This window comes from Saccopteryx leptura, chromosome 5 (genome assembly GCF_036850995.1).
Source record: "Saccopteryx leptura isolate mSacLep1 chromosome 5, mSacLep1_pri_phased_curated, whole genome shotgun sequence".
NCBI classification, from domain to species: domain Eukaryota; kingdom Metazoa; phylum Chordata; class Mammalia; order Chiroptera; family Emballonuridae; genus Saccopteryx; species Saccopteryx leptura.
In genome coordinates this window covers 181,893,827-181,909,969 of record NC_089507.1, presented here as the reverse complement: position 1 = coordinate 181,909,969, position 16,143 = coordinate 181,893,827, and the positions used below count along the sequence as shown (strand labels likewise).

The window sequence follows — 16,143 nt, the reverse complement described above, 5'->3', positions numbered from 1 at the left end:
TTAATTTTTTAAATATTTTTACATAAATTTTTTTGAGCCCAGGACAGTTAGCTGGTGGAAGAGCATTGGCCTGGCATGCAGATATACTGGGTTCAATTCCCGTCAGGGCACACAGGAGAAGTGACCATCTGCTTCTCCACTCCTCCCCCTCCCTGTTTTCTCTCTCTCTCTTTTCCTCTTCCACAGCCATGGCTCAGCTGGTTCAAGCACATCGGCCTCAGTGCTAAAGATGGCTCTGTGGAGCCTCCATCTCAGGTGTTAAAAATAATTCAGTTGTGAGCATCAGCCTCAGATTGGCAGAGCATTGGCTCCAAACAGGGGGTGCTGGGTGGATCTTAGTTGAGGTGCATGCAAGAGTCTATTTCTTTATCTCCTCTTCTCTCATTTGGAAGACAGTGAAATTATAAAGAAGAAAAAAATAATAAAAAATAAAATAAAATTTTTCAATTTGGAAATATTATTAGACTTAAAAATATGTTGCAAAATAGCATACAAGTTCATAGCAGCATTATTCATAAAAGCCAAAAGGAGGAATAAACCCAAGTACTGTACCCATTAACAGTTGAATGGATAAACAAATGTGATATACATACATACAATGAGATATTGACCAGAATTAAAAATGAAAGGACCCTGACCAGGTGGTGGCTCAGTGGATAGAGCATCAGACTGGGAAACAGAGGACCCAGGTTCAAAACCCTGAGTTCGCCAGCTTGAGCGAGGGCTCATCTGGCTTGAGCACAGGTTCACCAGCTTGAGAAAAGTGTCCCTAGCTTGAGCATGGGATCATAGACATAATCGCTGGCTTGGTCGCTGGCTTGAGCCCAAAGGTCACTGGCTTGAAGCCCAAGGTTTTTGGCTTGAGGCCAAGGTCATTGACTTGAGCAAGAGGTCACTGGCTCAGCTGTAGCCCCCTGAACAAGGCACATCTGAGAAAGCAATCAAGGAACAATTAAGGTGCTGCAATGAAGAATTGATGCTTCTCATCACTCTCCCTCCTGTCTGTCTGTCTGTCTCTATCCCTCTTTCTGACTCTCTCTCTGTCTCTATCAAAAAAAGAAAAGGAAGGGAATTCTGACAGTACTACACATGGGTGAACCTTGAAGATATTTGGTGGAATGAAATAAACCAGTCACAAAGAAAAACATTGTATGATTCCACTTATATAAAGTATATACTTAGGGTACTCAGATTCATAGAGACAAAAAGTACAGTAATAATGGCCACAGGTGGAGAGAAGGAGGGAATGGTGAATTATCATTTATGGATATATAGAGAGAATTTAGTTTTGCAACATGGAAACAGTTCAGGGATGTATAGTGATGATGGTTGCACAATGTAAATATACATAATGCTGCTAAACTGTATACTTACAACTGGTTGAAATAAAAACTTTTATATTATCTATATTTTGCCACAATGAAAAGATTACTTAAAAAAATTTTTTTTTCACACAGAGTTCTTATATACCCTTTATCCAGCTTCCCCAAAGCTAACATCTCATATAACCATAGTATAATATATAAATACCAAAGTCAGGAAAAATCATTGATAGATTGCTGTTAATTAATCCACAGATTTTGCTTGTGTTTTTTTCTTTTCTGATCCAGGACATGCATTGTATTTAATTGTCATGTCTCCTGAATCTCCTCCAATTTGGGAAAGTTATACAGTTCTTCTTTGTCCTTTACGAGGAATACTAACTAGTTACGAGTTTGTCTAATGTTTCCTGCTGATTAAATGAGATATATTTTGGGCAAGAAAATTGTGAAGTGATGTTTTATTCTTTCCAGTGCCTCACATCATGAGGCTACTGATTGTGACATGTCTCATCACTGATGAGGTTAACTTAGATCACTTGGTTAGGGTGGGTTATCATTATACATTGAACTTAGCATCCTTTGCTGATGCATGCTAGCCACAATTATTAAAATGGTGTTTCCCAAATGGTGATATTTAGCTCCAATCATAAATTCTACATTTATTAATTGTAATCCCACCATAAGGAAGAGTTTCCCTTTGCCTTCAAATTTAATTTCTAAAAAATCAATAAAACAAAGCCAGAATAATGTTCCTCCAATGCTTATTGATACTTAAATAACTCCAAAATTTTATTTCTAGTTTTAAAAACTCCCATATTTAGCTTGCCCTCCACAATAGTAAATAAAACTGGAAGCTCACACCACCTGACAGTGATCGGAGACATCAGGTCTGGAGAGCAAAGATTAGCACAGTTACATTTTCTTTCCCTTCCCCATTCTTAACATTACCCGGCACATATCAGCAGGATTAAATAGAGAAATCATCCAAGAACCACTGAGCTGGTAAATATACATGAAATATTTATGCTTAATTTGCCCTATAGGATATGGTTTTTAATGAACAGAACTAAATCACAGAAGTGGCAGTGTTCTAAACTTTGTTTACAACCAGCCCCTTGACCAAGCTGGCTGTGTCCTTGTAGTTCACCCAGTATCTGCTCCTCTGGCCCCAAGCCCATTACCCTTGTCCCAGGAATGTCCCTTTAGGACCACTATCTGAGCTTCTCCAGGACTAATATTATTGAATATTATTGAAGAGTTTCAAGTTTGGACAAGCCCTGAAAGCTAAAGGAATAAAACTTTTTCTTTTGGCCCTGGCCAGTTGGCTCAGTGGTAGAGTGTTGGCCTGGCGTGCAGAAGTCCCGGGTTCGATTCCCGGCCAGGGCATACAGGAGAAGCGCCCATCTGCTTCTCCACCCCTCCCCCTCTCCTTCCTCTCCTTCCTCTCTGTCTCTCTCTTCCCCTCTCGCAGCGAGGCTCCATTGGAGCAAAGATGGCCCAGGCACTGGGGATGGCTCCTTGGCCTCTGCCCCAGGCGCTAGAGTGGCTCTGGTCGCAACAGAGCGACGCCCCAGAGGGGCAGAGCATTGCCCCTGGTGGGCGTGCCGGGTGGATCCCGGTCGGGCGCATGTGGGAGTCTGTCTGACTGTCTCTCCCTGTTTCCAGCTTCAGAAAAATACACACACAAAAAAAACAAAAACAAAAAAAAACAACCCAAACTTTTTCTTTCGGTTAGTTATGTGTTCCTGTTATCTACTGCTGAAAACAAAGCAACCTAAAACTTATAGTAGTATAAAACAACCATTTTATAACACTCATGAGTTTAGGATCATAAATTTAGACAGAGCCGTGTGGGCACGGCTTACTCATGGTCTACATGGAATTCAGCTGGGAAGACACGGTAGCTGAGGGGTGAGTGGAATGGATGCAGTCTGTAGTCTTCAAGCTTCTTCCTTTGTATATTGAGCACCTGAAATGGGATGACATGAAGACTTGGCCCAGCCAAGAGTGTCAACCAAAGCACTACACATGGTTCCCAATGTTGCTTGGGCTTTCTCATGACAGAGCAGCCTAGGATTAGTTGAACTTCTTAAATGACAAGTCAGAATTTAAGAGCAAGTATCTGGTGAGCAAGGCAGAGGTCACATGACCCCTCATGAGGAGTCTTAGAAGTCACATGCTATTGCTTTCACCTTACTCTTTCAACCACAGCAGTTCATTCCCCAGATTCAAGAGTTGGGATCAGGGGGCTCATCTCTTGATGGATAGAAATAGTGTCAAAAAAAAACTATGCTTATTTTTAAATAACCACACCCTTCAAAACTGAAACATCAGAAAAGTATACATTTTGATGAAAGGAAAGAAGAAAGAAAGAAAGAAAGAAAGAAAGAAAGAAAGAAAGAAAGAAAGAAAGAAAGAAAGAAAGAAAGAAAGAAAGAAAGAAAGAAAGAAAGAAAGAAAAGGAGGAGGAGGAGGTGGAGGAGGAGGAGGAGGAGAAGGAAGGAAGGAAGGAAGGAAGGAAGGAAGGAAGGAAGGAAGGAAGGAAGGAAGGGAGGGAGGCGGGGAGGGAGGGAGGGGGGGAGGGAGGGAGGGAGGGAGGGGGGGAGGGGGGGAGGGAGGGAGGGAGGGAGGAAGGAAGGAAAGATTCTCTTTGCATGAATACTTTATCTTTTCTCCAGAAATTTCACTAAACATTCCCCTGGAATTCTCTCTGACTGAAATAATTTCTTCCTTGTGCTTCAGTGACCCCTTGTCCATAAGTCTGTTATATCACACTGTACTTTCATGATAAAAATAGTCGTTGACCCTAGCCAGTGGCTCAGTGGGTAGAGCATTGCCCAGTATATAGACATCCCAGGTTCAATTCCTGGTCAGGGCACACAAAAGAGACCATCTGCTTCTCTCCCTTCCTTCTCCCCATTCTCTCCCTCTTCCCCTTCCACAGCTCTATTGATTCAAGTGTGGGCCTGGGCGCTGAGGCTGGCTCATTTGGTTTGAGTTTCAGGTGCTAACTGAAGCATCAGTTAGCTCCAGTACTCAAGCATCAGCCCTAGATGGGGCTGCCAGGTGGATCCCAGTCAGGCGCATGTGGGAATCTGTTTCTCTATCTCCCCTCCTCTCACTTAAAAAAAAAAATACACACACACACACACACACAAACTCATTAACATTTATTGAGTGCTCACGGTGTGCCAGGCTTATTTTCAAACTCTTTCTATGCATTACCTCACTTATTTCTTGTGATGAAAGGGAAAGGCTTTAGAAATGAATAAACTGAGGCCCAGAAAGAAGAGCTAAATAACTTGCCAGAGGTTATACAGCTATTAAATGGAAGAGCCAAAAATTAAATCAAGGCAGTCTGATTTCAGAACGCCTGCTCTTAAACCATTCTGTCACAGAGTACCATTAATGTGCTGCTGTGTGCAAATCCAATTTCCATAGTGGATTATGAGCTATTTGCAGGCTGAGGCTGTTTTATATTTACGTTTGTCTCTCTAGCACCAAACACAGTGCCTAGCTTATGAAAAGGAATAGAAAAACGCACAAAAGACACAAGCAGGCAATTCAATAAAATTTCTATGTCTTATGATATATAAAATATACTCAAACTCTTAAATAATCAAAAAATCCAAAAACATGCTGTATATTGTCCACCAAAAAGCAAAAATTAAAATTTCAATTCTGTGTGGTTGAAAGTCCAAGAAAGAGAATATTTTTGTTAAAACTCACTTTTTCATGGCTCTTATACAATCTTATAGGAAAACATTTTGGTAATATTTATCAAAATACTGATGTTTTATTTATACATACAGTGACATCTGCAAGGCTGTTCACCATAACATTTCAAAAATAATAATTTTATTGAGTTACAATTCACAAACCAGAAAGCTCTCCCTTTAAAAAATGTACAATTTGGTGATTTTTAATATATTCAAAAAGTTGTACAATCATTACTATGATCTGATTATAGAATATTTTCATCTCCATAAAAAGAAACCCTGTACCATTACCAGTAACTTCATTTTCACCTCTTCCCAGCCACAGGCAACTACTAATCTACTTTCTGTTTCTGTGGGTTTTCTGTTCTGGACATTTCATATAAAAAAAAAAGTGATACAATCTGTGGCCATTTTTGTGTGGCTTCTTTCATTTAGCATTAAGTTTTTCAAGGTTCATCCACATTGTAGCATGTATCAGTATTTAATTATTTCATATTTCCAAATAATATTCCACTATATGTGCATCCCATATTTTTTTATCTGTTGATCAGTCGATGGACGTTTGAGTTGTTTCCAGTTTGGGGTTATCATGAATAATGTTTCTGTTGCATACAAGCCATTGTGTAAACATGTGTTTTCATTTTCTTGGATATACATGTATGATTGGAATTGCTGGGTCATATGGAAAGTCTGTTTAACAGCTTGAGTACCTGCTAAAGTGATTTCCAGACTGGCTGTGCCATTTTATTATCCTACAGCAAGGTATGAAGTTTCAAATTCTCCATACATCCTCTCACCAATACTTGCTGGGACGTTTTTTATTTTTGTTTGTTTTTACTAGTGGGTGTAAAAAAAAAATCTCATTAAGATTTTTATTTGTATTTCCCTAATGATTAATGATGGTGAACTTTTTTTATATGCTTATTGGCTATTTGTATATTTTCTATGAGGAAATTGTTATTAAAATATTTTGCCCATTTTTAAATTGGATTATTTGACTGTATTGTTGAATTGTTCTTTATATATTCCCATATGAATCACTTATCAGAGATCTGATTTGAAAATATTTTATCCTATTCTGTGGGTTATCTTTTCATTTCCTTGATAATTTCCTTTGAAGCACATTCTTAATTTTAATCGATTTCAATGTATGAATTTTTTCTTTTGTCTTTGTGTTTTTGGTGTCAGATCTAAGAAATCAAACTCATGAAGATTCCTAACTCCTATGCTTTATTCTGAGTACTGTATGGCTTTATCTCTTACATTCAGAGCTATAAATTATTTTGAGTTAAAATTTGCATTTGGTGTGAGGGATCCAAATTTATTCTTTTTCATGTGGCTATCCAGTTGTCCAACCACTATTTATTGAAAAGACTATTCTTTCTCATTGAATTTTCATAACACTCGTGTTAAAATCAATTAACCATAATCTGATTATTATAAATTATTTCTGGACTCAATTTTATTCTATTGTTCTATATCTTTACTTATGCCAGTACCATACTGTCTTGGTTACTGTAGCTTTGTAGTAAGTTTTGAAATTGGAAGTGTGAGTCCTCCAACTTTGTTCTTTTTCAAGATTGTTTGAGTTACTCAGGGTCCTTTGTAGTTCCATATGAATTTTAGAATTGGCAAAAATAGAGCATATTGCCATTTTAAAAATCCATAATCGTAAGATGTCTTTCCATTTATTTAGATATTCTTTCATGTCTTTTGATGATATTTTATTCTTTTCAGTGTGCAAATCTTATAATTTATTAGTTAAGTTTATTCTCAAGCATTTTATTTACTTGATGTTATTGCAAATGGAATTGTTTTCTTAATTCTATTCCCAGATTGGTCATTTCTAGCCTATACAAAAAACAATTTTTGTATATTAAATTTAAATCTGGCTACCATGCTAAACTCATTTAATAATTCTAACAGGTTTTCATGGATTTCTCAGGAATTTCTGTAGACAAGATAATGTCTTCTGCAAATAAAGATTTTTTTTTTCCTTTTTAATCTGGATGCCTTTACTTCCTTTTTTCTTACCTAACTGTCCTAGAGAACCTCCAGTGCACTGCTGAACAGAAGTAGCAAGAGCAGACATCCTTGTCTTGCTCTAATCTTCAGGAGAAAGCATTATCCTTTCATTATTAAATAGGTTAGCTGTGGATTTTTCGACATATTCATCAGATAGATAGAGGATATATGTTTTTCATTCTGTTTTTTAAATTTTTATCATAAAAGTGTTGGATTTTGTCAAATGTCTTTTTTGCATGTGGTTTTGTCCTTTATTCTATTTACATGGTTATTACATGCATCGTTTTCAACTGCTGAAACAACTTTGGATCCCTGGGATAAATTCCACTTGGTCATGGTATATAATCCTCTTTATATGTTCCCTGAATTCAGTTTGATAGTATTTTTTTAATTTTTTTTTATTTTTCATTTTTAGAGAGGAGAGAGAGGGAGAGAGAGAGAGAGAGAAGGGAGGAGGAGCTGGAAGCATCAACTCCCATATGTGCCTTGACCAGGCAAGCCCAGGGTTTTGAACCGGCAACCTCAGTGTTTCCAGGTTGACGCCTTATCCACTGAGTCACCACAGGTCAGGCAAATTTGATAGTATTTTGATGAGGATTTTGGGGTCTATACTTGGAAGGGACCATGGCCTCTAATTTTCTTTTCTCATAATATCTTTGTCTGGTTCTTGTATCAGGGTAATAACAGCCTCAGTGAATGAGCTGGGAAGTGTTTCTTCATCTTCCATTTTTTATATGGTTTTTTGAGGAATTGGTATAAATTTGACATTTATTAGAATCCATGAGTAAAGTCATTTGGGCCTGGAATTTTTCTTCCTTTTTTTTTTTTTATTTTCTTTGTTTTGGTAGAAGATATTTAAATTGCTAATTCAGCCTGACCTGTGGTGGAGTGGTGGATTGCGCATAGGCTGAGGATGCTGAGAGCCCTGGTTGGAAACCCCAAGGTCGCCAGCTAGAGCAAAAACATGTGAGCTTGAGTGTGGGCTTGCTAGCTTGAGTGCAGGGTCACCAGCTAGCTAAAGTCCAGGGTCTCTGGCTTGAACAAGGGGTCACTGGTTCAACTTGAGCCCTCAATCAAAGGTTATATGAGAAGCAGTCAGTAAACAACTACAGTGAAACAACTATGAGTTGATGCTTCTCATCTCTCTGCTGCCCCTCTCTCTCCTGTCCCTCTCTATATAAATAAATAAATAAACGAACAAACAATTCAATCTCTTTACTCAGATTTTCTATAATTCTAAATCTATTTTTGGAAATTTGTATCTTTCTATCATCAAGTTTATCTAATTTGTTAGCATACAATCTTTTGTGTTATTCCCTAAAGTAGTTCTGTGAGTGAGTAGTAATGTCTTCCCTTTCGCTACTGATTTTACTCATCTTTCTCTCTTTTTGGTCAGCATTTTTAGAGATTTATCAACTTTATTGAACTTTTCAAAGAAAAGCTTTTGATTTTGTTTATTTTCTCTATTTTTCTATTTTCTACTTATTTTATTCCAGTTTGAATTTTTCTCTAATTTCTTTCCTGCTGTTTGCTTTAGATTTAATTTGCTCTTCTTTCTAGTGTCATAAAGTTCAAAGTTAGGTTACTGATTTGAGATCTTTTTTAATGGGAATTTACAACTATGAGATGCTCTCTAAGCATTACTTTAACTGTAATATATAAGTTTTTAATTCTGTTTTTGTTCTCCTTCAACACAATATTTCCTAATAGTCAATGTGATTTCTTCTTTGATTCATTGATTATATAAGAGTATGTTGTTTAATACTTTATGTTATTTTATTTCTTTTAAATTTATTGAAGCTTGCTTTTTTGCCTAAAGTATGATTAATTCTAAAAAAATAAGTTCCATAAAAAAAAAATAAGTTCCATAAGTACTGGAGAGAATATATATTCTTACATTGTTGGGTAAAATGTTGTATAGACATCTATTAAGTTTAACTGGTTTATAGTTTTGCTTAAGTGTTCAACTTACTTTTTGATTTGTCTACTTGTTCCGTACATTATTGAAAATGAGCTAAAGTCTCCAACCATTACTGATAAATTTTAATATATTTTTCTTCAATTATGTTTTTGTTTCATATATTTGAAAGCTTTGTTGCTTGGTGCATATGTTTTCATTTCTTTGTCTTTATTATGGGTTAGCCCTTTTATTACCACAAAAAAATCATTCCTTGCCTATAGTAACAATTTTTGCTTTAAAATAATTTTGTCAAATATATTTATAGCCAGCCCTCCTCTCTTAAGTTACTGTTTGTACAGTATATATTTTTTACATTCCTTTACTTTCAACCTGTTTATACATTTTAATCTAAAGTGTATGTCTTAGAGATTGCAAAAATTAAAGTTGGGTTCTTTCATCAGTTCTGTCAATCTCTGTTTTAGATTAAAGATTCAATCTGTTTACATTTGATGAGGTAAGATTTACACTCACCATTTTAGTATGTTCTTTCTGTATGTCTTATACAATTTTGGTTCTTCTATTTCTACATAATTGCTGTTTAATGTTCAATATTTTAGTGTACCATTTTAAGTACTTTGTTGTTTATTTTATTATTTTTTGTTATTTTTAGAGGTTACTCTTGAATTACAATTAATATTATAAAAAATTTAGTTCAAAAGTATGCAAAAGTATACTTTACTTAATTTCTAAACATACAAAACTTTGCTCCAGTATAGCCATGTTCCCTTTCCTCTCTTTTGTGTGATTATTATACAAATTATATCTTTATAGATTATAAACACAGTTTTATAATTATTGCTTTAAGCAGTTGTCTTTTAAATCAGATGGCAAGAAAAAAGTTGCTACAAACAAAAATGCATTTACATTGTATTTTATCTTCACCCATTTATTCACTTTTACTTGTGCTATTTATTTCTTCATGTGGATTCACATCAATATCTAGTTTCCTTTTATCCTAAAGATCTGCCAGTAGCACTTCCACTAGGGTGAATATATTAATACTAGCAATAAATTCTCTCAGTTTTTTATTTTGGGAAGGAATGTATGAATTTCTTCTTAATTTTTGAAGGATAGTTTTGCTAAATATAGAATTCTTGATTAACAATCTTTTCTTTTAGCTCTTTGAATATATTGCTTAGATGACTTGCATAGCTACAGATAAAATGTCAATGTTAGTCTTAGTGAACATCTCTTACATTTTTTTTCTCTTACTGTACTAGTGTGCTGCATTCAAGATTTTCTCTTTCTCTTTGATTTTCAAAAGTTTGACTATGATGAGTCTAGGACCTGTATATCTCTGATTTTATCTTCCCTTGAATTTGTTGCACTTAGGTTTATATATTGATTTTATTAAAATGTATCATTAGCCTGACTGGGCGATGGTGCAATGGATAGAGCGTCAGACTGGGATGCAGTGGGTGCACCCAGGTTTGAGACCCCGAGGTCGCCAGCTTGAGCACAGGCTTGTTTGGTTTGAGCAAAGCTCACCAGCTTGGACCCAAGGTCACTGGCTTGAGCAAGGGGTTACTCAGTCTGCTGTAGCCCCCTGATCAAGGCACATATGAGAAAGCAATCAATGAACAACTAAAGTGCCACAATGAAAAACTGATGATTGATGCTTCTCATCTCTCTACGTACCTGTCTGTCTGTCCCTATCTATCCCTCTCTCTGACTCTCTCTCTCTGTCTCTGTAAAAAAAAAAATGTATAATTAATTTGTAGTGAAATTCAGAAAATTAGAAATGTTTTCTGCCCATATTACTTTCATATTCTTTCTGCTCCTTTCTTTTTCCTCTCCTTCTTAGAATCCCATTATGTTTATATTGGTATCCTTGCTGGTGTTCCACAGACTTTTTTAATTTTTTAATACTTTTTTCTTTCTGTTCCTCAAATTAAATAAGCTCAATTGACCTATATTTATGTTTGCTTACTCTTCTGCCAATTCAAGTCTGCAATTAAAACTCTCTATTTATTAAAAATTCTTTCAGCTGTACTTTTGCTCAAAAATTTCTATTTGGTTCATTTATAATAATATCTATTACTTTATCAACCACCTCTATCTGCTAAAATATTATTCTATTACTTTCTTTTTGGGGGGAGAGGCCATGGATCCTTTAGCTCTTTGAATAATTTATAATAGTTGATTTAAAGTCTTTATCTAGTAAGTCCAACATCAAAGCTTTCTCAGAAAGTTTGTATTGACTGTTTTTATCCATATGTATAGGCCATATGTTCATGTATTTTTGTATGTGTCTCATAATTTTTTTAAAAAAACTGAGCATTTTAAATAATATAATGTGAAACTCTAGAAATTAAAATCACCCTCTTTACAGGTGTGTGTGTGTGTGTGTGTGTGTGTGTGTGTACATAAATGTGTAGTTTCTGGGTTTATTGTTTTTGCTATTTTTGCCATTTATGTATTTTATTTTATTTTGCTTTGTTTTTCTTTGTTTTGTTTTTTTTAGTGACTTCTTCTTATAAAGTGTCACTGTATCTATTCTTATTAACTTTGTGGTCAGCTAATGATCAGACTGAGATCTTCTTAAAGATTCTGAATCAATAAGATGTTTTTACTCTTTGATAAGGGCAATATATATTGTCTTAAAAATATATATATGCTTGTCTTAAAAATCTCAAATTGCCCTCACCTACATTGGTAAAACCTTATTTTCAAAGCACCCACATCTCTTTTTTTTCCTCAAAACCATAGGTGGCAACATACATACCTAAAAGTTCCAATAGCAAATACTTTGAGTCATAAAATTCTTTTTGATTCAAAGACCCCTTTGAGAATCTGATGAAAACCATGTCTCAAATCTTCAGAAAAATGCATATATATTTTTTATTTGGGCTATAATTTTCAAGAGTTCAGTTAAATTTATTGATCGGGTTAATACCTAAAAATATTATATTTTAATAAATATGAAGATATATAGAGAAAGCGAAGAGACCTGGGAACTTTGAGATTCCATTTTCATACAAGAGAACAGAAAAATATCCCCAGAGGGGAAATGACTTGTCTAAGGTCAGATGGTAACAGACATGAGTCACATCCATGTCTCCTGATTCCTAGGTCATGATTCCTCTCACCAAGTTGCATTGAATCATAGAACCAATAACAGTTCTCTTTAGGTTCTCCTAGATTTTTACAGGTCCTAAGTCTCAGAGAAGCTCTCACTATTGTGACTTCCCTTACTAGCTCTTCTTCTCACTATTGTGACTTCCCTTACTACACTTATATCTAATTCCAAGGATCTTTAGGAAAAGAAGATAAAGGGAAGCATGGACTGTCATCCAACAGGTAGTAACTAGATTTATATGGTTACACTGTGTCAAGCATGGTGAGAGGTATCAAGGAGTCACAGAGAAAGTCCAAAACATAAAACAGATAATCCAGCTGTGAAGACAAACCCAGGTTACAACACAACACTGGAGAAACTCAATATGGAATATAAACACCAGTCCAAGAGAGGAGAATAGAGAAGTTAGTGTGGGTGTGAATATAAAGGCAAAGCTCCATGGAGGAGAAGAGGCGATTGAAAGATGGTTAGAAACTAAAGAAGTGGCAGAAAGAATAGAAGGTATTTGTGGAGAAAGAGAGGAATGGGCACTACATTAGATAAAGTAGAGAAAAGGGAAGGCATACAATGATAAGAAAATAGAGAACCAAGTCTGATAGAAGGTTGTCAGTGGTTTTCCAATATATATTTCTATTCTATGGAACCTCAACATGCAGCTCCAGCTTTGTGTTCCTGTTCTGGGGCCACTCTCAGAAGCTAACAATGTCATATATGTGTTTGACTCTTCACAGCTACCCTTTACTGAAGGCCTGTACCACTTTTATCACAATGACCTTGCAAAGGCCAAGAGAAGACGCAGCCTACACCACAAGCAGCAGCTGGAGAGAGACCCCAGGGTGAGTTTTCCTGGAAACCTACCTTCCAACTTCTGCTATCACATGCAGGCCTACTGAGGCTGTATAAAAGAAGGTAGGCAGGGAATTCTGAAGTAAAGACATTCAATATATTGAGCTGGGCCAAATGGATCCTTGGCAGAGTGGCACCAGGGACTCTTCACTCCTTTATCTGTGTATTATAACTAATCCCTTTAGAGGACTGGGAGAGGAGTAAACAAGGATACCACCCTTGATTGGCTATCTTCTCCTGCATTATTGTGTGAGAGCTCTTGATTACCTTAGAACTGTTTTATCCTGTGATGGATGGAAAGAGACCAAGCAGCTTAGGGAGTCATTTTACAGAAGGTTTGTACTGGTCAGTCCACATGCTCTGAGAAGGTTGTCATGCCCCATACAATTAATGTGGAAAATAATGGACCAGCAAGTGATCAGCTCACAATAGGCAGTGGGCTTCTCAGTATCCATACATGGTAGCCATCACGGGAGCATCTCAGCTTCTCTTCTCACACTGGCCTAATTTATCACCATATTTCAACTTTCTTCTTAATGTTCCTGGCCCTCATATTTCTTAACTTCCCATATTTACTTTGTTCTTGGATCCTATTTCCCCCTAACATCTTAAATTCAACTTTTCTGCAACCAAACTTATCATCTTAGCCACAGAGCGGCAACCTTTTTAGGGTTCCCACTCCATGTTTTTAGAACAGAAATTTTGGTCATCACTGAAGCCATTCTCTTTAAATTTTGTTGCCATTTCATATATTTATATAGTCATTCAGTCGGGTAGATTCTGATTTTCCATATACAGTTCATTACAAGGGAACTTAATAATCCAGGCAAGTTGCTCTCTGTACAGAGAAGACATGTATCCTCTTCAGCAGGATTCTTGAAGGAAAATGGATGTAAAGAGGGTCAGACGTTTGAGTTAGGGATTTACACATGAGACTCCTTTTAAGCTAATGGAATTTGTAAACTCATTCTTGTGGGCTTTCAGGTGAACATTAAACTGGGTTTAATTTGGGCTTTAATTAGTAATATAGATTAAATGGGCTTCCCAGCAGATCACCAACTGACAGGTCACAGGCAATTTTCCTTTAATTCCTCAACCCAGGGGACCCCACATCCCTTGCAGTGGAAATTCTACTCTGAGAAGCTACTTTACCTTTGCCTTCAGAGTAAGATCCAAGCTGCCTGTGCTGCCAGCCAATGACAAGCATTCTCAAAGGGCCTGGTGTAGAAGCTGGAACCACTATCTCAGGGAGAAGCTGTCTTTTCTGTGTTATAGCAGCCTTAGCCCCAACTGTATCAGTTCAGTGCCCGGGGATGCCCTGGGGAAGCTGCTGGATGGGGACCCTGCCTGTGTCACCTGTGGACCTAGGGTGAGCAACAAGAGATACAGACCTCTCTGGTATACTATGACACTGATTTTCCCTATACTTTGTCTTGATCTTACACTTTATAGCTAATTGTTTTCCTTTTATTTCTATATTTTCTTATAAGTCCCATTGGTTTCTTGTCTTCCATGATTAAAGATGTTGCCCCAAGATCACTCAGAGAGAAACACATAAAAGAAACTGGAGCAGGCCCTGATTGGTTAGCACAATCAGTTAGAGCATTGTCCAGGAATGAATGACAAGGTCACAAGCAGGTTCGATCCAGTCAGGGCATACACAGGAAGCAACAAATGATTGTATGACTGAGTGGAACAACAAATGAATGCCTCTCTTCCCCTTCCCCTATCTCTGTTTCTCTGTTTCTCTCAATAATTTTTTTTCTTTTTTAGAAACAGAGAAAGAGTCAGAGAGAGGGATAGGTAGGGATAGACAGACAGGAACCAAGAGATGAGAAGCATCAATTATCAGTTTTTTCATTGCAACACCTTAGTTGTTCATTGATTGCTTTCTCATATGTGTCTTGACCGTGGGCCTTCAGCAGACCAAGTAACCCCTTGCTCAAGCCAGCAACCTTGGGTCCAAGCTGGTGAGCTTTGCTCAAACCAGATGAGCCTGTGCTCAAGCATCCCAGTCTGATGCTCTATCCACTGTGCCACCACCTGGTCAGGCTCTCTCAATAAATTTTAAAAAATAAATAAGCCCTGGCTGTATAGTTTGGTTGGTTGGAGCATCCTCCTGGAGCACAGAGATTGCTGGTTCAATTCCCCAGTCAGGGCACATACTGGAATAACTCAATGTTCCTGTTTCACTCTCTCTCTCCCTGCCTCCCTCAAAAGAGAGAGAAAAAAGAAAAGAACAGAAAAAGAAAGTAAAGGAAAGGAAAGAAAAGAGAGAAGAGAAGAGAAGAGAAAAGAAAAGAAAAAAGAAAAGAAGGAACTAAAGCAGAAGAAAAGGCACTTGAAAGGTTTTGTTGGGAAAGAGAACTGAGGAACAGAGAAACCAAGAAGTCACTGTTGGTTCAGAGACACTTCTTGGGATTGTTAGGCCAGGGTTTTCTTATCCTTACACTTATTTAAAATGATCTTTGAAATGCTGATTCATGAAGTGTAGAGTGATGTTTCCAAAAGAGAAGAAAATAAGATGGGTTGGATAATAAAAAAATGAGGTCATGCACTGGTGATTCTAATCATTTGTCTTCCTCCTTAAAATATTATCTGCTTTATCAACAATACATCTGATAAGGGGTGAGTAACCAAAATTTATAAAGAACTTGTAAAACTCAACACCAGGAAGATAAACAATCCAACCAAAAAAATGGGCAAAAGAAATGAATAGACACTTCTCCAAAAAGGACATACAGATGGCCAATAGGCATATGAAAAAATGTTCAACATCACTAATGATTAGAGAAATGCAAATTAAAACCACAATGAGATACCACCTCACACCAGTCAGAATGGCGCTCATCAACAAAACAACACAGAATAAGTGCTAACGAGGATGTGGAGAAAAGGGAACCCTCCTGCACTGCTGGTGGGAATGCAGACTGGTGCAGCCACTGTGGAAAACAGTATGGAGATTCCTCAAAAAATTAAAAATTGAAATGCCTTTTGACCCAGCCATCCCACTTTTGGGAATATATCCCAAGAACACCACATCAACGAGTCAAAAAGAGAAATGCACCCCCATGTATATGGCAGCATTGTTTACAATAGCCAAGATCTGGAAACAGCCCAAGTGCCCATCAGTGAACAAGTGGATTAAAAAGTGGTGGTACATATACACAATGGAATACTATGGGACCATGA

The 16,143-nt window shown here is 36.9% G+C and overlaps 1 protein-coding gene across 1 annotated transcript in view; it reads left to right on the top strand.

Moving 5' to 3' along the window:
- PCSK2 (proprotein convertase subtilisin/kexin type 2) overlaps nucleotides 1–16,143 on the top strand; it is a 349,800-nt gene that overhangs the window by 72,349 nt on the left and 261,308 nt on the right. The window contains exon 2 of the mRNA XM_066387098.1: nucleotides 12,837–12,941. Within this exon, the coding sequence (XP_066243195.1) occupies nucleotides 12,837–12,941 (105 nt within the window). The remainder of the gene's footprint in view (nucleotides 1–12,836; nucleotides 12,942–16,143) is intronic.